Source organism: Chenopodium album, chromosome 15, assembly GCF_948465745.1.
Source record: "Chenopodium album chromosome 15, dcCheAlbu1.1, whole genome shotgun sequence".
Lineage (NCBI taxonomy): Eukaryota > Viridiplantae > Streptophyta > Magnoliopsida > Caryophyllales > Amaranthaceae > Chenopodium > Chenopodium album.
In genome coordinates, this window is record NC_137848.1 from 20,082,310 (window position 1) to 20,102,517 (window position 20,208).

Consider the following 20,208-nt stretch of genomic DNA (forward strand, 5'->3'; position numbering starts at 1 on the left):
GCATTATCCTAGAAAAAAAGAATATTTTATTGTTTATTTATTTGACACGACTTAATAAATCATTACGATAAGCACAAGTCTATGGTGGATCCAATATTTATTAATCCAACAAAAAATGTGACTTATTCCTTCTACTATTCCAAAACTTCCTCTAGATGGTAACCTAATTATTCCTCCGTTTCAAAGAAATAAGGAAAAGGGCAAAAGAAGAAGTATCCCACAATTGAGATTTGAGAACCGGCCTTACAATTAAGGCGCCTACATCAACTATTCAACTCCCAACGGCCACTCGTTCAAACTACACATCATTTTCTTTTGCAGCTCCAAATAAAATCCAATTTGTCAAACTCTCCATTAAATTCCAACTACCATCTTCCACGCTCTTTTCTTTACTCCTTGGTCTTCTTCTTCACTTGTATCTTGCTTCAAATTACTCTACCATCCAAATTACAATCATGGCTTCCACTTCTCTTATTTTCGCGGTATTCGCTATTTTGATCACCATCCTACAACCCTCTTTTGCTGATTCTGAACCTGATTTCTTGTCTCCCCTTCTTTCTCCTATTCTTGGTTAGTCACTTTTTATTTCTTATTATTAATTTACAGCCTTCGTCTCTAAAAGTTATTCTTGTTTCGACATCAAACGGGAGTACCGATTGGAATTGATTTGATTTGTTTTGTTTTATTAGGTAATATATGTAAAACTGTGGGATGTGGAAAGGGCAAATGTAAGACTTCTGGAAGTAATGATTTGGAATATGAATGTGAATGTGATCCTGGTTGGAGGCAAACTCTTTCTTCCAATTCTTCTTCTGATTTCAACTTCAAGTTCCTACCTTGCGTCATCCCTAACTGTTAGTTATCTTTATCTCTCCTTTTTTTTCCCCTGTTTTATTGAATTTGTCAAAATTATTTTGTTTCCCATATAATAATTGGCACATGGGTTGTTTAACTTTTAAATTATATACCAAGTATTTGTCTTGTACTAGGAAAATCGCTTATGAAGAGTAGTTTGTTACATTTTACGAAACTCCTCAAATTGGAGTGGATACCATTGTCCATTAATTTCAATATATAGGGTACAAATACGAGTCTTAATCGTGTTAAGAAAATCTGGCTAGATAAGTGATTGGATTTCCTATAGGCCTATAGGGTACATGAATGGACTTAATTATAGCTATAGGGTACAAAATGTATGCTATAGCTATGACAAAGATTATCTTTCTCTATCATTCTATTATTAATTTTAACATTTTAACGATTTTTTAAAAATAACATTCTAATGATTTAATTTAGGGTTATTATGTATGCAACCTTAAGAGCTATACAAGTATTGAGTATATTTTATAAATTGATTTTAATTTATTGATGTATGAGAAAACTAACTCCTTGATTAATGTGTGATTAAGATGTCTTTTGAAATTTGTTTAATGTATGTTTGATATACTAACTTTTTAACCCTTTATTACGAGTTTAATGTACATTTTCATTAAACACCCCTTCATTCTTACGCTCTGTAAAATAGAATAGGATAAAGTAAGATAATATAAAATGGCAGGTGGGTTCGTGAAATAAAAGGTTGATAAATAAAGAGAAAGAGAATGAAAAGGTTAATTATTGTGGGATAAAGGTGTTAAATGGTATTATAAAGAGAATAAAACAAAGCAAGTAAAACAAATATGAATGGACTTAATTAAAATAGAAAGTAATAAGAACATAGAGTAATGAAGTTCTATGGAGTATATGGCTAACATTTAGTCATTTAATTTACTCTCAATGTTTGATTGTATAAATACTTTCCAACTTATTTTTCCTCAAGTTCACAGATCATTTTGTTTATTACTTAGCTCAGGTGTTGTAATTTGAAGGTTGGAATTAAACTCTATAGAAATGAAGTGGATTTTGTACTAGAGAGCACAACTCCACCAACTTAAGTGTTTGTTTGGTTGACATATAAAATCATAGGAAGTTGTAACCCGTAAGTAGAAGTAGAGTTGTTTGGATGACAAATACAAGAGAAATTGCATTTTCTATGAAATTTTACATCATAGAGAATGGAAGAAGCTGGTTATTTATGTCTCTCTAGGCAAGTCTAACTTCCCATGAGAAGTTTATATCTATATGTTCTGCTGAACGACATTTTTCCATTTCTAGGAAAAGAAACTACATGGGAATATAATATTTAAGAGACATTATTACTCAATATGTTCAACCAAACAACTAAGTACTTTATGGATTCCTAGACGGACCAAAGTCATAAAAAGGATAATGAAGAAGGCATAGAAGGGGGGATGATCTGATTGTGGAATGAAATGAACTGATATGCATGTTCAATCGCGAAAATATGAGTACATAGTGATGCAAAAGGCAGAATAGGCAAACTTGCTAGTAAGTACTGTAAATAGAGTCATATGAAATACTGCTTCAAATTTCAATTACCATTGATTTTTCTTATATTTATAATCCAAGTGTCCAGCGGTTGTAAACTTGTGATGTAGAAATTCTTCAACGGAAGTATTATAGGATGTAGCAAATGATAAAGAAACCAACACGAGCACAAATACACAGAATTACTATCTAATATTCAGAACTTGTTCTCAGGATGTGAAACAAATTCGTATTGTTTATGCTACTGTTAGTTTAATAAGAAAATTTGGATGGATGTACCTATTTCGATGTAAAATTTGTTATTTCGTAGAGTTTGTGGCTGTTTTCAAGTAGTTTTCTTTTATATGACAAACAAGCTTGAGTAAATTGGGAGCTGATCATATTATGAAGTATCCCTACTTATGTCCTGAGTTTGAAGCTTGCTACCCCTACTTCCCCACTTTTATCCCTAGGCACTCTAATTTATCACTTTGAATGCATATACATCATCTCAAAGCCTAATTCTCATGAAATTCTTCTGCTTGTATAATAATGTTAATTCTGTTCCGAAAACTCTTACTAAATGAAAATTTTGTTGGTATTGATTTCGTATATTCTTAGACAAGGTTGTTTTGCTTCTTACCTTTGTATTTTTCTCGAAATCTTGTTCATAAATGTGGCCTAATTTACTGATGATACATGTTATAAGTCATGTAACTGATAGGAAAGTTAAAATCAGGCATTCAGCATAGATTTTATGTAGTAGACTCTAACTTTTGTCTCCTTGTTATTCTTATTACTTTGAAGGCACGCTTAATTATTCCTGCTCAGAAATTGCTCCCTCACCTCAGTCATCGGAAACTCCATCAAATGCATCAATTTTCGAACGTAACTACAGCAATGCCTTCTCCAAGTTCTTAAATCAGTTTTTTTTTTTTTTTTTTTTTTTTATTTTAATAATGTGGCTGATACTTACTTGATACAACTCTTGTTTGATAGCTTGTAAATGGGCTAACTGTGGTGGAGGTGTTTGCAATAAAACAACGACGTTCTCATATACATGTCATTGTGAAGAAGGATACAACAATCTCTTAAACAATACTGGTTTCCCCTGTTTTAAAGAATGTAAGAACTATCATTTTTAGGTCAAATTTAACACTTTATTTATATGTTGATGTAAAGATTGATCTTCCCTCTGGCCCTGGATCTTTTAGGCTAGTTTTTATTTCAACTTATTCCAAATTTCATGTATAACTATTATCTATAGGTTCGATTGGTGGGGATTGTCCAAATTTGGGACTAGGAATGTCGAATAAAACAACCACTCCGCCTCCTAGCATTGCTGATAGCAGAGGCAACAATCAAGGTAAAGGCTTCCTTAATTACTTGTAGAATTTAGTCATTGCATTAAACTGACATAATCATGTCCTAACCTCTTCAATGCTTCTTTTGGTTTGTTCTTGTTATCACCCTCAGCATGGTCGCAGAAGCAAGTCTTATCCCAACCGATGATCCTACTATTGATTTCAGTTGCTGTTCTTGTTGTTTAAAGTTTGCACTGTGCACTTGAACTTGTTTAGAATAGAATACAGACTACTAGCTATCATTAAAAGCATTTGGCCACGGATTGAAGGTACAAATATGTTAAACACGCGTGTATTGGAAGTCAATGAGCATATGTAGTTTTTATGGAGCTTCTAGGAAGTATAGTGCATATTAATTTATCATGTGATTCTAAACTTGAGCTTAGGTATCTTTAGTTTTGCCATCACTTCAGGATATATGTTTGTGGTCTTCGGATGATTTAGGAATTGGTTTTTTGGCTTATGTATCATTTGTTACTGATTTTATTGCCATGCCTTCTTAGCTGTAGTTAGCTGAAACAATAGGTGATTTCTACTCATTCTGATTCAATGATAAAGTTGATTTAGACGACATTTTAATGACTTTAGTAGATACTGCAATAAGAAGTTTTAGAGACCACCAAAGTTATTATCACTTTTTCAATTATTATTTCACTAGTTGTTGGAGTATCTCACTCTCCACCTCAGCAAGAGAAGCCATGTCAGCTACAAGAGCTCTAACAACTTCTGCCTAGTCAGAAATTCTGTTACAATTAGAATAATTTGTTATGTAAGTTGTTAGGATCATTTCTAACTCGTGTATATATAATCTTCTTTAGCTGATGTAATGATTAATTCAATCATAATAAAATCCTCTCTTTCTCTCTCTACTTTTCATCTTCTTCTTCCTCTTCTTTCTTTCTTCGTCTAGATTGTTCTACCATTGTTGGAGAAGATGAAGTTCATATTCTGAACTTCTACATGGTATCAGAGCTACTGCTCGTATCCTGATTCTTACTTCCGCATTCTTTTTCTTCTGATTAAATTTGTTCTTCAATTTTTTGGTTGATTCTGAAATTGGCGCCACGAAATTCTGCAAATTCTGATGGAAATGCAGACATTGATCCTTCACAGAATCCGAATTCTGTATACTACTTGAGTAATTCCGATCTTACAACAACTAAATTGGTGAATATTGTGTTCTATGGAACTTTAATCAATGACTGGAAACGATCTATGACAATTGCATATCTGCAAGAAACAAATTTTGCTTTGTTGATGGAGGTCTGAATCAACCTTCGAACAATTCATCCAATTTCAAGATCTAGACCAGGTGCAATAATCTAGTAATTTCCTAGATTCTTAACTCTCTTGATCCTTCAATTGCTCGTAGTGTTCTTTATTTGAATACAGCTAGGTTAATTTGGCTGGATCTAGATGAGAGATTCAGTCAATCAGACCTCAATTGTTTCAGTACAATAGCAATTAGCTGATATTTCTCAGTCTGAATCAGAAAGAATTCCTGAATTCTTTACTCGGATCAAACAACTTTGGGATCAATTAGATGGATTAGATTTACCATGTAGAAGTTCAGAATATGAACTTCATCTTCTCCAACAATGGCAGAACAATCTAGAGGAAAATAGAAAGAGAGGAAGAAGAAGATGAAAAGTAGAGAGAGAAAGAGAGGATTTTATTATGATTGAATTAATCATTACATCAGCTAAAGAAGACTATATATACACGAGTTAGAAATGATCCTAACAACGTAACTTGCATAACAAATTATTCTAATTGTAACAGAATTGTTGACTAGGCAGAAGTTGTTAGGGCTCTTGTAGCTGACGTGGCTTCTCTTGCTGAGGTGGAGAGTGAGATACTCCAACACCCCCCGGCTCTAACACTAGTATAGGCTCGTTAATTGTGACAATAAAGAGTTTTATAAAATCAAAATTTTATATTTTGTTTGTCACTGTATAATTAAAGATGGAAAATTTGTCAGAAAAACCTTTTAAAAACACCATTTTACGAAAAAAAAAATTTTTAAATCTTTTTGGTTAAAAAAATCCACTACATTTATTTTTTTTGCGAGAGGAAACCCATTTCCTTATTATCCTCTAATTCACATAATTACACTCTAATTTCCTCTCATTTTTTCTAATTAACCCCTAACCCAACTCAATTACTTAAACATTATATTAAATTTATTTATAAAAAATACCACCAACCAACCACCCTTTCCCCTTCTCCCTCCCTTTCCCCCTCCCCTAGCAGCAACCCCCCCACCCACCGGACCCACCACCTAGATCCCCCACCTCCTGCGACCTACCTCTAATGTCGGTTAACCCTCCATTTTCCCCTTATCCCTGTTGGCAACCATCACCTCCCTTCGAATTTTTGGCTCTTATTTACTAAAAAAGGCTCAAATCAAGTCCAAATCAATTGCAATTTGCTTCTAAATCACTCTAGCATCATATACATACATAACAAAGCCAAAACAAGCATCAATTGCAAGCAAGATGCACAAAATTAAAAACCACCAAATCGATTTTCTAGGGTTTTTCAAAATCAAGGAGGTGGGTGTCGCTGACGGTGATAAGGGGGAAAGGGAGGGTCGTTTGGCGGCGGAGGAGGTCACCACAGGTGGGGGGGATTTGGTAGCGGGTCCGATGGGGGAGGGGGTTGCTGTTAGGGGAGGATGAAAGGGAGAAGGAAGAAGGAGGAAGGGGAGGGGTGTTTAAGTGTTATTGATTGAATACTTGAGTGTTATTGATTGAATTCTTGAGTAATTCAAGGGATTCAAAAACCACACAGTTAACAAGAAAAGGAAAAGGAACTTTCTCAACATCACCTCACCACGCAGCCAAATTGGGGTTGATCGCCGGTTTAAACTCCAAATTAGCAACAAATTCATCCACATTAAGATCAACTTTTATTTTCTTGGCAAAAGGGTTTTCAATTCAGTCTTTAGGGTACTCATTTTTGCCACATAGTTCAATTCTTGTTGACGAAGATGGGTCTAAGGTTCTTCGTTTCTTAGGGGAAGAAGATGAAGATTTAGGGGTTTTAATATTTAGGGGATGGAGGAGAGGGGTGGGGTTCGCTAGAAGGGGAGAGATAGGGCGTTGGGGGGGGGGGGGGGGGGTTGCCAACGGGTGGAGAGCTGGCACCGCCGGCCAGGAGAGAGGGGTCAGGTGGTAGTGTGGTACGATGGTGGCTGAGTAGGTGGAGATGGGGTTAGTTTTTTTTTTTTAATTATTTCAGTTTTTATTTAAAATGTTAACTATGGTTAACCATTTACTAAATTGTTTCATTAATGTTACCATTGGAAAATTATAGCTATTTAGAGTGATAATAAGTATTTTTACAATTTACCACTCAGAAATTAAAAAATACTGTGTTACCTAAGAGAATATCTTTTTTTTTGTTAACATTTGATTCTATTATAATATCATTCCAAATATTTTATGTTATTTTTATGACAATTTTTTTTTTTGTTAATAGTTGATTTTGATTCTATAATAATAATACCATTCCAAATCTTTATATTGTCTTTATGACAAATATATTCCTTTATTTTACTTGGTGTTTGTTTCGGGGTTTTTTTGGAATCCCTCGGGATACTGGTCACGCTTCGCCAGTAATGAGATCGGACACCTGCAAAACACGAATATTCCGACGACGGAATATTCGTCTCTGACAGTTAAGTTAGTAACCTGAAATCGGAAAAGCAAGAGAGAGAAAGTAGAGAGAAGTTGGAGCTATTTAGTGCTCTATTCAATGTTATTTCACAATCCCCCCCTCCCATCATCAATGATTCCGATACTTATAGGGGTGGGAATTTGTGCCCCTTAGGGTAAGTGACCTAGGAGAATGTGCTCTGATTGGCTGCGCAATCAGTGTAGGGCACGTGTCCCTCTAGGGCGCCGTTTTGCGGCTTTCAAGGGTAGTTGGGCCTCCTGATGTAAGGAGGCCTTCACTCTCTTTATTTTTCAGGTGCTCTCATGCTCTTTATACGTGTCATCTTCCTATAGCAACATATGTCGCCTCCAGATTGGGCCACATGTCACCATGGGATTGGACCACGTATTTGGGGTATTTTTTACCTTAAACATTTGCCCCTTAGAGGGGGTGGCTCGTCTCAACGGGCTGCCTCCTCTGATCTCACTCGCCCGAGTACTTTAGGCGTCTATGAGCATTTAAAGTTGTTTGCAGGAGCCGAACAGGGTTGTCCGTCCGCCTGATTGGGCTGAACGCCTTGTCCGAGCAGTCTAACGTCTTCAAGGAACTTAGTCTAACCGTAAGTCGGACAGGAGGGGTCGAATGGCTTTTGATTGAGTTGGGTGCCTTGATCGACTCGTCTAACGTCTTCAAGGAACTTAGTCTGATCGTCAGTCGGACAGAATGTGTTTGGGGTATTTTCACCCATGACAAGTGGACCAATGAGGAGGTGCCACGTGTCAGAGGCTAGCAGGTCACCCTTGACCAATCCCCAGCTGACACGTGGCCTCTCCAGATACTCCCTTAGAGTTGCGGCCTTCAAGGGCCCAATTCCCAAAAAAATCCGTTATTAGGCGGCACAGCCCATCAGTCCTAGGTTAAAATAACCTAGGAAGGGGCACTTTTCCCAAGGACCCTATAAATAGGGAGATATTCCCCCAAAATGGGGGACATTGAAAAATTCACAATCATTTATTACACCCTACTTTCTCTCTCATCAGAGAACTCCTGAGCTTGGAATCCAAGCAGATCCCCACCTTAAATTCCGCGCTTTTTACTCTCCTTCAAGTTACTAACTTGAGCGTTGGAGGCGGAGCACCACCCAACCGGTGTCTTCGTTGATTTTGCAGGTACAGAAGCCAGCAGGACCAGTCTTCGAGTTGTAACTCTCCCAAGGGACAAAAACACCCAAAACATTTGGCGCTGTCTGTGGGGAGAGTACCTCAAGATGGTTCAAAATTCTGTACCAATTCTCAATTCTACCTCTCTACGTCCGGGTACTCAGACGGGTAACCCGGAAGACCTGCAACCGGTTATTCAGCCGGTAGGGTTTGAAATCCCTCAGCCTCCACCTCAGCCTCAGCCAGAGGTATTCGCAGAGGAGGAGGAAGAAGAAGAAGATAATGATGTGGAGACCTATATGACTAAAGATGGTTCTCTCATCTCTAAATCCATCCGTTCTAGAGACCAGCTGGAACGAAATCTGGATCAGGCGGGCCCAAGCAGCCGGCCCACTGGGAGGTCAGACGGGGAAACCCGGAAGACCAGAGGAGAAGCTCCAGTCACCCGAAACGAGCTCATGAAATTCATGAACTCCTTCAAGGGTGAAATCAAGGAGATGATCAACAACAAGGCAGGCTCTTCCAAGAGTCATCCGGCTAAAAAGACTCCCAATAATGGGAAGAAGAAGAAGCCGGTCAAGGACAGGCAGCCAACTCCCCATCCAAAGGAGAAGGCAGCCGCAACACTTGACTGGTATAAGATTCTGATGCCCCGGCGACCCCAGCTGGAGGCTAAAAAGACGTCCACCATCGATGCTAGAGAAGTCATCAATCGAAGGAGGCAACAGCAGTCTGAGTTAGCTTCTACCTCAAGCTTTCCAGACAGCTTCAAGGAAGCTTCTGCAAGGAACTCTATGTCCTTGCATGAGAGTCGGATAGGCGGTAAATCCGTCAACACCGAACCTCAGCTGATGATAGGGTCTATGCCATACGCACCCCAGGCGCAGTATGGGCAATATGGCCTCCAGTTCATGCAGCCACCTCCATTTGGAGGTCAGGCGGCATATACTAATGTCCAGCCACTGGACTGGCAGCTCCGGCTGATGAGGCTAGGCGAACAGTCGTTTGCCTTTGCAGCCAATATAACCGAGGCGGCTCAACCGGCCAAGGTTAAAAACATTTTGGTTCGTGCTTATGACGGCACCACCAACCCTGAAGATCACCTGATGGCATACACCAACCTAATGTGTTTACAAGGTTGGGACGATGCCACCTGGTGCCGTTGTTTTCCGGCTACATTGAAGGGCATTGCCCAGCAATGGTTTGGCAACTTGCCAGCCGGATCTGTTGACTGCTTCAAGAAGCTAGCCTTCTTGTTTGCCACCAACTTCTCAATGAACATCCCTGCTAAGAAAACAAGTTTAGACTTGAGCACCATTAAGCAGGGAGAGAGAGAAGGGCTACGCTCATATGTCAGACGGTTCAACCTGGTCATAATTCAGATCCAGGGGCTGTCTGACGAGGTAGCATTCACAGACTTTTTCAAGGGTCTGAGAGACGGGTCGACTTTTAAGTTCGACGTTGTCAGAAAAGGGGCATTTACGCTACAGGCGGCCTTGAGGGAGGCGGAAAGCTATATACAAGCAACCGACCTCTGTGCGCCTGGTAGCCAGTCAGACTCCAAGAATTCTGACAAGCAAAAAGAGAGCCGGTCTGCTCAGCCGGCGAAGAAAAAAGAAGAGAGCAAGAAAAGAAAAGAAGTCTGGGTGGTCAGTGATTCTGAGCAGCCGTCCCAGAAGAAGAAGAAAGAGTTTAAACCGTACGTTCCCCGGTACGAGTTTAACAAAGATTGTAACTCTATCCTCATGGAGGTAAAGGACCGGCTGTCCATTGAGAAGCCGAATCCAATGAAGAGTTCCGTCCAGTCTCGGAACAAAAACAAATATTGCCAATTCCATGAGGAGGTTGGCCATGACACCAACGATTGCTTCAGTTTACAGCGGACGTTGGACCGTCTGGCTGACAAAGGACATCTGAAGTCCTATATTTCTAAGTCCCCAGCCGGGATAAAGAAGAAGAACAAGGGTCAGTCCTCTAAGGCTACCCCCCATCCTGGTAGTAGTTCGGAAACCGACAGGGATCCGGTCTTCACCATAGCAGGCGGATTTTCTTGTGGTGGCCCTACCATCCGGGGCACAAAAAGCCATCTTCGAAAGATGGATAAGGATGATGAGGAGCAGGCGTCTGTCAGCTCCACTTTTCCGGATGTCCTCATTACTGAGAAGGACAGGGGCAGCGTCCGCCGCCCGCATGACGACCCGGTTGTTATTGAATGCAAGGTCGCCAACCAGTTAGTTGGGCGCATCCTTATTGACACCGGCAGCTCGTCAGACATCATCAGCCTCCGGTGCTTGCAGAAGCTGAAATACAACTCCAGCAGCATGCATCCGGTCACCCACCCTTTGGTTGGTTTTGGGGGTGGGATGGTCTATCCAGCCGGAAGAATTGACTTACCCATTCGGCTGGGCGAGAAGGGCTAGGGACGACATATTGTCGTCAGATTCTTGGTCGTTGAGGAGTTGACTGCCTACAACATCATTCTTGGGAGGCCAACCCTCAACGAAGCCAAGGCTGTAATCATCCCTTCTCTCATGCTCATCAAGTATGAGAGGGATGATGGTTCTGTTGGTTCCCTGAACCGGGATCAGAAGACGGCCAAGGAGTGTTACCTCTCAGCCGTCAAAGATACTGTGGCCGCAGACGGCCAAGGGAAGGAACCAATAGACCTTGACAACGTCAAGGATGCTCCTTCACCTCCACCAGCAGCCGGAAAAAAGAGAAAAGCTGCAGAGCTGGTGGTGGTGAAGAAAGAAAGGAAATAGCAATCACTGACCGGTGAACGGTCAGAGGAGCTCCGTCCCCAACCGGCTGGTGAAAGTATTGATCTTGTTTTGGAGGACAGCCGTCCAGAGCGAACTGTTAAGGTTGGGACGGTTGCTAATGCTGTTCTGGGTGCAGACTTGCACCTTCTGCTGAAAGAATTCAAAGATGTGTTTGCCTTTGAAGTGGAAGAGATGCCAGGCATCAGCCCGGACCTCGCTGTCCACAAGCTCGCCGTGGATCCAAAAATGAAGCCCATCCGGCAAAAGAAGAGAAACCACGGTGAGGAAAGAAGTCAGGCGGCAGCTGCCGAAGTAAAAAAGCTGTTAGATGCCAGGTTCATTCGGCCTTGTAATTTCCCCGACTGGGTGGCAAACGTTGTGCTTGTAAAGAAGCCGAATGATACTTGGCGGATGTGTGTAGATTACACAGATCTCAACAAGGCATGCCCAAAGGATAGTTATCCACTTCCAAAAATTGACAGCCTGGTCGATTTAACAACCGGCCATGCCTTGATGAGTTTTATGGATGCCTATTCCGGCTTCCATCAGATACCTCTGTGGAAAAAAGATCAAGAAAAGACGGCCTTCGTCACTGATCAGGGGTTATTCTGTTATACTGTGATGCCGTTTGGCTTGAAGAATGCGCCGGCTACGTTCCAACGGATGATAAATACAGTCTTCATTAATCAAATTGGGAGGAATGTAGAGGCGTACATTGATGACATGATAGTCAAATCCAAGCAGCAGGCGGATCACCTTGCTGATCTCCGAGAAACCTTCACCACACTCAGGCGGCATAAGGTTATGTTAAATCCTAAGAAATGCGTCTTTGGTGTTGAGTCTGGGAAGTTTCTCGGATTCCTGATTGATCAAAGGGGGATAGAGGCTAACCCTGAGAAGATATAGGTGGTAATTGACATGAAGTCACCCCGCACTGTCAAGGAAGTTCAGAGACTCACCGGTTGCCTGACCGCCTTGGGGAGGTTCCTCAGCCGGTCAGGTGACAAATGCCTTTACTTCTTCCAAGCAATCAGGAAGAAGACTAGATTTGAATGGGGGGATGATGCTGAGGCGACATTCCAAAAATTGAAAGAACACTTGCACTCTTTGCCAAGGCTTGTTAGTCCTTTGCCAAGAGAGAAGTTGTACATGTACCTAGCCGTCTCAGACCATGCTCTCAGTGTCGTTCTCCTTGCTGAACGAGACGGTACGCAGCTCCCGGTATATTTCATAAGCCATGTGTTAAAAAATGCTGAACTCCGGTACCCCATGGTGGAAAAATTTCTGGCTCTATATATGGCCTTCAAAAAGTTGAAGCCATACTTTCTGGCACATCCGGTGGTAATCTACACCGACCAGCCCGTCAAGCTGCCGATGTCCACTCTGGAATCATCCGGCAGGATGTTGAAATGGGCTATTGAAATGCAAAGTCTTGAAATCTCTTACGAACCAAGGAAAGCAGTGAAAGGTCAGGCGTTTGTCGACTTCATTGTTGAAATGACCCGTCCGGTCCTCCCGGATAATTTTGATCAGGTTTGGAAGGTGTATGTAGATGGGAGCTTTACAAAGAACGGCTGTGGTGCAGGCATTGTTTGTGAATCTCCAGAAGGAGATAGATATGAGTATGCACTACGGTTCAAGTTTCAGGCCTCGAATAACGAGGCGGAGTATGAAGCCCTGCTAGCCGGAATCCGCATGTGTAAGGCAGCAGGGGCAACAAAGATTGACGCCCATTTTGATTCTCAGTTGGTTGTTAGCCAGTATGAGGGCACTTATGAAGCGACCCATCCGGCAATGATCAAATATCTTCAGGCTGTCAAAGATGAGGCCGGGACCCTTGAGGAATTCAGATTGAATCAAGTGCCCCGGTCAGATAACCACCCGGCGGATGCACTGTCAAAATTGGCATCATCCGCCTGCCATGATACGCCTCGGTCAGTCTTTTGGGAAGTTCTTGAAAAAAGAAGTATTTATGAAGAGCCCATTGGAATTCTGGATCGAAGTTCTACTTGGATGGATGGCATCCGGGCGTATCTTGCAGACGGCACGCTCCCTGATTCACCTTAGGAAGCAGCCGTCATGAAAAAGAGAGCAGCAAACTTCGAGTTGAGGAACGGAGAACTCTTCAAGGCTGGATTTCTCAAGCCCTTGTTGAAATGTGTTACCCCAAAAAAGGGGAAAGAGGTACTCGAAGAGCTGCATGCGGGATTTTGCGCCTCCCACATAGGCGGCAAGTCCCTAGCCGTCAGAGTCAGGCAGCATTATTTTTGGCCTACCCTTGAGGCAGACGCCAAGGAATTTGTGAAGAAATGTGATAAATGCCAGAGGTTTGGCAAGCTAATACATCGCCCGGCTACTGATCTGACGGCAATCCACAGCCCAGTCCCGTTTGCTAAGTGGGGCATGGACATATTGGGTCCTTATACGCCTGCTCCAGGCGGGAAGCACTATATTTTGGTGGCTGTGGATTACTTCACCAATTGGGTGGAGGTGGAGGCAGAGGCAGTCAAGAATATCAAGACAAAGGATGTCATCTCTTTCATATGGAAGAATATTATCACCCGGTTTGGGGTACCTATGTCTATGGTATTTGACAACGGCCCTCAGTTTGAGACACCTCAGCTCAAGATTTGGTTAGGAGATCAGGGTATCTCAAGTTACTTTGCCTCAGTCGGCCGTCCTCAAGCAAATGGTCAGGTTGAGGCATTCAACAAACTCATCTCAGACGGCATTAAAAAGAAAATTGAAAGAGCCGGTGGTCTTTGGGCTGAAGAATTAATTCATGTTCTTTGGGCCATCCGGACAACTGCCAAGGGGTCAACCGGAGAAACCCCGTTTCTCATGGTATACGGGGCTGAAGCCGTTTTACCCATTGAACACTATGAGCCTACGCTCAGAGTGATGCTCTATGATGAAGAGGCAAATTGGGACGCCATGCGGCTGGCATTGGACTCCCTCCCGGAACGCAGGGGCAATGCTGCCCTGCGACATGAGATATACCGTTTGAGAATGACGCGAGCCTACAACAAAAGAGTGCACAAACGTCCTTTGAAAGTGGACGATTTTGTGTTACGGAAAATGGAGGCAACCGGTAAGGCCAATGAGCTTGGAAAGATAACTCCTAATTTGGAAGGCCCCTACCGGATCTATGAAGAAGTTAGGGATGGCACATACCGCCTGGAAACCCCAGACGGTAGACGCCTGCCTAGAACTTGGAATGTAGACAACTTAAAAAAGTACTACTTCTGAGTATTGTAAAATTTTTTGTAACAAGAAGTATTAATGAGAGATGCTTTTGTTTCATTTATTGTCTTTTTTATCCGTCTGGGCTTACCCATACTAATGTTGAAAAGTTCAGTAGCAAATGTAATATGTGAATAACTTGAGGCCAATGGCCAGATAACTAAGTTTGATACTTAGTATATGAAATCAAAAGTCCATAATGACAAGAGGCAACAGCCGGATTCTTAAGCTAAGCACAAAACCGTTTAGTGGCTATCAGCCGGTCTACAACAAGACCTGAGGCCAAGGGCCAGATGGTTGTCCATTTTCACAAATTCGTCTATTCCAATATGGACATAGGCGTCCGGCGACACCCCTCCGGGTGCAATCGTCGCAGAGAACAGCCACCTTGCTTGTTCTACATACCCATGCAGGCGGCAAAGATTGAGTGGTTAAAACAGCCAACTCATAGCTGTCTGACCGTGTTATTTCTACTAAGTAATATTAGGTTGTAAATGCTCCGGCTGCCTACCAGTATCAGCCGGAGTACCATCATAAGTTTTTACTTAGTTAAATTTTCTCCAAGTTGCGCACTTTTAGGGCAAACCCTTTTTTTTGCGTAATGGCTATAAAGAATACCCAGGCGGTTTGATACCGACTGGGGCAGAGGTTGTATGTCTGTCATTTGTCCGGCTGTGTACTTGGTTTGGGGCAATCACTATTGTGATTGATTGCCTTACAAACATCCCATACTCTTTAACAGTATGAGAAGTTTCCAAGGCAATCAATCCTTTCTTAGGTTAAACCAACCACACAGCCGCCCAGGGGCAAGGACAACCGGATTCGAATCTGCCGCATGCTTTTCATAAGATAGGCAAATCCACAAGTATATATATTGAGTATATATGCAAAAGTGAAGAAATTAAAAAATTGAAAAATTATGCAAGTATAAGAAAACCGACTGGGTTAGTGTACTCCATTAAATAAACTGGCTCAAGGCCAGGAATAATTGTTAACCGGATCCATATCCGGAATACAGAGACAAAGAAAAAAAAATAAAGTTACATAATTACTCGGCGCACAGGCCGAAAAAGCAAAAGGTTGGCATACTGCCGTAGAGAAGGAGGGGAGCTACGCTTCTGGCTGTTCCGGCTGGGCTGGAGTCGTTGAAGGAACATCATCCGGAACCACAACCTCTTCAGGCTGGCTTTCCTTGTTCACTTCCTTTATAATCTCGTCCAGTTCCGGCTCCTCTGTGTCCGAAACCTCAGCACCAATTTCCAGGGCCCATTCCTTGAAGCGAGCCGGAGCAGGATCCTGGAGAACCTTCGCATCGTACACCTCAGTGGTGTAGTTGTACCTCAGCTTGTAGACTTCAAAGTCTACTTCAGGATAGAGAAGTCCCCAAGCGTATCGGAGGCGGATCTCATTGTCCCGCTCATTCTCTTTGATGAGCCGGGCCTGCTCAGCTTTGAGCTCCTCACCATGCTTGCCCTTCAGAGTGGCAAGCTCAGCAGTCAGCCGGGACTTGTCTTCCCTTAGGGCAGTGTTCTCTTGATCAGCCCCCTCCAAGGCCTTGAGGTTGGAGCCGGCAGTTTTCAGCTGAAGCTCCAAGTCGCTGATCTTGTTGTTGGCTTCATCATTAGCAGCCGTCAAAGTCCTGACCAGCTCCTCCTGTTTCAACTCGAGGGCTTTAATCTCAACATCAAAATTTATATAGGCATATTCAGCAGAGTTGAGATTGGCTTGAGCCCTTCTCTTGGCATCAGTTACCTCTTCTTGCTTCTTCCGGAAAGGCAACCGGAGCCCATCCACCCGGACCATAACCTGAGCAAGGTCATCCGGGAAACTAAACACTTAGCAAAATTGAAAGACAAAATGAAATGAAAAGAAATGACAAAGATAAGGGGCAAGTTTCACTTACCTCCGCCAGCTGCCCCAGAATCTGGTCGAAGTCGACCTCGTGGCGGTTGGGTATGGAGTTCTTCTCCGACTGAGTGAGAGTTCTCACCATCCGTTTGCCAAACCCCGCCAGGTCCGGGGCAGAAGTAGCATCTACAGCATAAGAAGGACTTGGTGAGAGGCTAGCAGCGTATTTGGCATTCATTCTTTGCCGGCTACTCACAGAACCCCCGGAAGGGTCAGTCATAGTCTTGACGCGCATAAAGTCAAGCAGCCAAGGAATTTCAATCTTACCTTTGGATTCTACCCTCGCCGGCTCCTCCCCTGCGGCTGCAGCACCACCTACAGCCTTGGATGGCTCGCCATCCTTCGATGCTTCATGAGCATCCGGCTTTTTCTTTGACTTCTCTAAGTTTTCACTCAGAGTTGCCATGGCTTCGGGGCCCTTTCCCCCGGTTGTAGGGAAACCTTTGGCGTTAACGCCAGAGGCCGTTGGGGTTGCCTTCCTCCCGGTTTTAGCAGCCGGTTTTTGAAGGTTCTCATCCCCAGGTCTTTTTAAGACCTTTGTCATAGAACGGGGGAGGATGCCAGTTGAAGCCTGCAAAAACACAAGGAAACCATAAGTCATCCGGAATCAAAAGAATTTGGAAAATTTCAAGGGAAGTTGGAGTTATCTTACCCCTCCTTTTATGGCCTCCTTGGCCTCAATGGTGGCCTTCTTGGCCAAGATGGTTTCTTTGCGGAGCTGAGCCGCAGATTTTTGAGGGGTCTTAGCCGGATCGACCATTTTCCTTGCTTCCTCTGTAGAAAAACATAAAAGAGTTAAGAGCAAGAAAAAGTTCAAAGCAATGAAATTTAAATTGCAGACGGAAGACCGCCGGGTGGGTGAGTGTATCTACCCTTTGGAAACATAGGGCTCAACCCTCAGGCGGACAAGAATCTCTCATCCGCAAAGAAATTTGGGTGGGGGATCCAGTTTCTTCGAACAACTATGTGAGTCCCATCCCCCAAGGGCTCAGTTGTTGTCTTGAAAAAATCCGGCTCTATTATTTGCTCCCGGGCTTTGACAGTAAGGGCTGGGCGTACGCACATCTGGCCCACCAAAGCCGGCTCTTTGTTGTAGCGCCGGAGAATCTTGTTTATCCTCACTTGAGGGGAGGACACCAAGTACCATTTATCTTTCCAACCTCCCCACTTGGACACTTTGTCCAAGGTCATCAAATATTCCGGGAGCGTGGAAATAGTGTACCACGCTCCATATCCGCCTGGGGCACTCTTGAGGTAGTGCATATGGGCGAAGGCGATGAAGCTGGGCTCAATGTCCTGGAGCTCGCAGGCGGCGATATAGCTCAGGATATTGACCCAAGAGTTAGGCGTTAATTGCCACACTCCCAAGTCATATCCCTTCAGGATCTTCCGGATGCCTCTGTGAAGGGGAAAGCGGAGGCTGGCTTCTATTACCGCCTCATAGCAGACAAAGTAATTGTCTGCATTGTCAATGTCATCCCCCCAGGCTAAAACAGCATCAGCCGGAGGGACAATGATGTCCCAGTCTTCCCCAAAGGGGTGTTGTTGTTTGAAAGCCTCAAAGCCACTTTCAAGAAGGGCCCTGTCCCCAGGCTTCATCCGGGTCTTAGCAGGATCCGGGTTTGCTTCTTTCTTTGCTGTTTGGCGATAAGCCTCAGCAAGGTTCTCTCCCTCCGCCCCGGATCCTTCCTGCTCCTCAGCCGCTTCTTCAGCTGAGTTACTTTGGTCTGGAGAGGAGGCGGTTTCCTCACCGTCTCCCCTCACTACTACAAAAATAGGCTAACAGACCCGTCCAAATTGGCTTAAGAAACCCATCTTGAACGGGTCTCTATCTCAGGGGTCTGTTTGATAAAGAGACCCCTTTGTTTAGGGGGGTCTATTTTAAAAAACAAACAAACCTGTTAATAGTGTTAGGCGGTCTGTTAGGCATGGTGTTTAATTGTTAGATTAAAAGGGAAAAAGACCTGTTACTTGTGCCATGGGGTCTTTTTGAGGGGAGTGAAATAGACCTGTTATATTAAATAACGGGTCTGTTTGATCCTTTTATTTTCAAAAAAAAAAAAAAAATTAAAAAAAAATTTAGTGTAATATTTATTTGAATTTTGAAAGTTTTAATTTTTACCCTCCATTCCAATTGCTGAAATTTTAAAATTTGAATTACAATAGTACAATTCAAGATAAAATAAAATAATATTAATATTATAGAATTTTACAACTACAATTAGTCGATTACCAAAACATAAAATTAAACCTCTTTAGTTGAACAAGTTATACAAACACACTTATCATTCAAGAACACTACCAAAATAGTACTGCAATTAACTTGCCAATTATGATGGAAAGCGTAGTAGCTGAACAAAACCGCATACAATCATCTTTTCATAATCGGACTTTTGTTCACCAAGTCACCATCTCCACCCAATTCATTTCAATTACTGGAATTGTCATGAACTGGAGAACAAACTGAACACAAAAAAAATTAGAATAAATTAAAAAGGAATTAAACCCAAGCATAATTTGGAGTACAAAATCAAGAACAAAACCTAAACAATAGATCTAAACAGTAAGTCCTAATTTAACTAAAAAAAAAAGAGTTCTGATTAGAAGAAATTGATCGAACCGAAAAAAAAATAAGGAACGATAAATAAATACTGACATGAAACAAAGATTGAATTGGAAATGGGTACTCATTAAATATCCAAAATTCAAGCTAAATAATTTCAAAACATGAAAACCCAATTAACTTCATGTCACATATAAACTCTAATAGCATAGGAAGTATAATTTTACTTCAGATTGATTGAGGTTATCGAAGCTAATAAGGTTACCTTGCCTTTTACAAACTCTTCTCATCAAAACACAACGATCTCAACCGCAGACCCGACGGTAACAACAAGGACAAGCTGATATACGAGCCAGCAACACCACCCACATGCGTCGGCAGAAAGCGCAAACGAAAGCAAGAAGCTAACGATTTTTTTGGGTTAATAATTTACAAAAAAATAATAGTGGAAATAGATGAAATCCATTACCAAAGTGCAAATCTTACTGTAAATCCATTACCAAATTGCAAGCTCGGGGAGGGGTGATTGCTCCATCTTTTTGGGTTAATAATTTACAAAAAATAATAGTGGAAATAGATGAAATCTAAGAGATAAGAGAATAGAAAATAATTGAGTGGATGAAGGAAGGAAGCTAGAGTAGCGTTAGTGAGTACGAGACTATGGGGTATGTGAAACTTTAGATCTATGGGGTTAATTTCGGGGAGAGAGAAGGATAGGACTTGTGACTTGGGAGAGAATGGAAAATAAGAGGCGGGGGAATTATGTAAAAAGTTATTTCATCATTTTTTTCTATTACTTTAACTTGGTTATTTCACGAGGTGATGTAAGAGACCCATTGTATCTAACAACAGGTCTCTGCCTAAGAGATCCATTGTGAATAATAACGGGTCTTTTACATTACCTTCTAATTTCACACCACAAAAAAATGTTGGCGCCTAATATTACAGACCCGTTACATGAAAGGTAGGGTCTTTTTATAAAACAGACCTGTTAAATTGTACAACGGGTCTTTCAAAGGGGGTTCTTTTGCCACTTTTTGTAGTAGTGCCTTGAGTCGCTGTTGCTGGAAGTAGACTGGGTGTCCTTAGCTGAGTTACTTTGCTCAGCCGCCTCGTAGTCTTCCTCCCTCACAACTTCACTTGCGGGCACTTCCCTAGTGCGCCGCCTGCTGGGCTTGGTA

At 42.2% G+C, this 20,208-nt stretch overlaps 2 protein-coding genes and 1 long non-coding RNA gene across 4 annotated transcripts; 1 reads left to right on the top strand and 2 right to left on the bottom strand.

Annotated features, from left to right (window-relative positions):
• Positions 1 to 216: 216 nt before the first annotated feature.
• Positions 217 to 4,302, top strand: LOC145582057 (uncharacterized). Its single transcript, XM_081639089.1, has 6 exons — positions 217 to 570; positions 690 to 854; positions 3,175 to 3,255; positions 3,367 to 3,492; positions 3,635 to 3,733; positions 3,844 to 4,302. The coding sequence occupies exons 1-6, from the start codon at positions 456 to 458 to the stop codon at positions 3,915 to 3,917; spliced, it is 660 nt and encodes a 219-aa protein (XP_081495215.1). The 5' UTR covers positions 217 to 455; the 3' UTR covers positions 3,918 to 4,302.
• Positions 4,303 to 15,502: 11,200 nt separating this feature from the next.
• On the bottom strand, positions 15,503 to 17,231 carry LOC145582058 (uncharacterized). 2 transcript variants are annotated; one of them, XM_081639091.1, is made up of 4 exons: positions 17,117 to 17,231; positions 16,732 to 17,035; positions 16,460 to 16,590; positions 15,503 to 16,362 (listed from the first exon to the last, which is right to left on the bottom strand). In XM_081639091.1, exons 1-4 carry the CDS (start codon positions 17,222 to 17,224, stop codon positions 15,667 to 15,669), a joined length of 1,239 nt encoding a protein of 412 aa, XP_081495217.1. In that variant the 5' UTR covers positions 17,225 to 17,231; the 3' UTR covers positions 15,503 to 15,666. The 2 variants fall into 2 exon arrangements, with proteins under 2 accessions (XP_081495217.1, XP_081495216.1); XM_081639090.1 differs by having other exon boundaries at positions 16,460 to 17,035.
• Positions 17,232 to 18,635: 1,404 nt separating this feature from the next.
• Positions 18,636 to 19,805, bottom strand: LOC145582059 (uncharacterized). Its single transcript, XR_014099739.1, has 2 exons — positions 19,293 to 19,805; positions 18,636 to 18,927 (listed from the first exon to the last, which is right to left on the bottom strand). It is a non-coding gene; the product is annotated as an uncharacterized LOC145582059 (long non-coding RNA).
• Positions 19,806 to 20,208: the final 403 nt, after the last annotated feature.

What these genes read in the sequence shown, in the direction of transcription:
- LOC145582057 (XM_081639089.1), top strand. Translation starts at nt 456, where the DNA reads ATGGCTTCCACTTCTCTTATTTTCGCGGTATTCGCTATTTTGATCACC. An exon ending in CCTTCTTTCTCCTATTCTTG is followed by an intron (nt 571 to 689) that starts GTTAGTCACTTT and finishes TTGTTTTATTAG; the next exon opens with GTAATATATGTAAAACTGTG. An exon ending in TAGCAGAGGCAACAATCAAG is followed by an intron (nt 3,734 to 3,843) that starts GTAAAGGCTTCC and finishes TATCACCCTCAG; the next exon opens with CATGGTCGCAGAAGCAAGTC.
- LOC145582058 (XM_081639090.1), bottom strand. Translation starts at nt 17,224, where the DNA reads ATGGTCGATCCGGCTAAGACCCCTCAAAAATCTGCGGCTCAGCTCCGC. An exon ending in AGGAGGCCATAAAAGGAGGG is followed by an intron (nt 17,036 to 17,116) that starts GTAAGATAACTC and finishes GTGTTTTTGCAG; the next exon opens with GCTTCAACTGGCATCCTCCC. An exon ending in TTCTGGGGCAGCTGGCGGAG is followed by an intron (nt 16,363 to 16,459) that starts GTAAGTGAAACT and finishes GACCTTGCTCAG; the next exon opens with GTTATGGTCCGGGTGGATGG.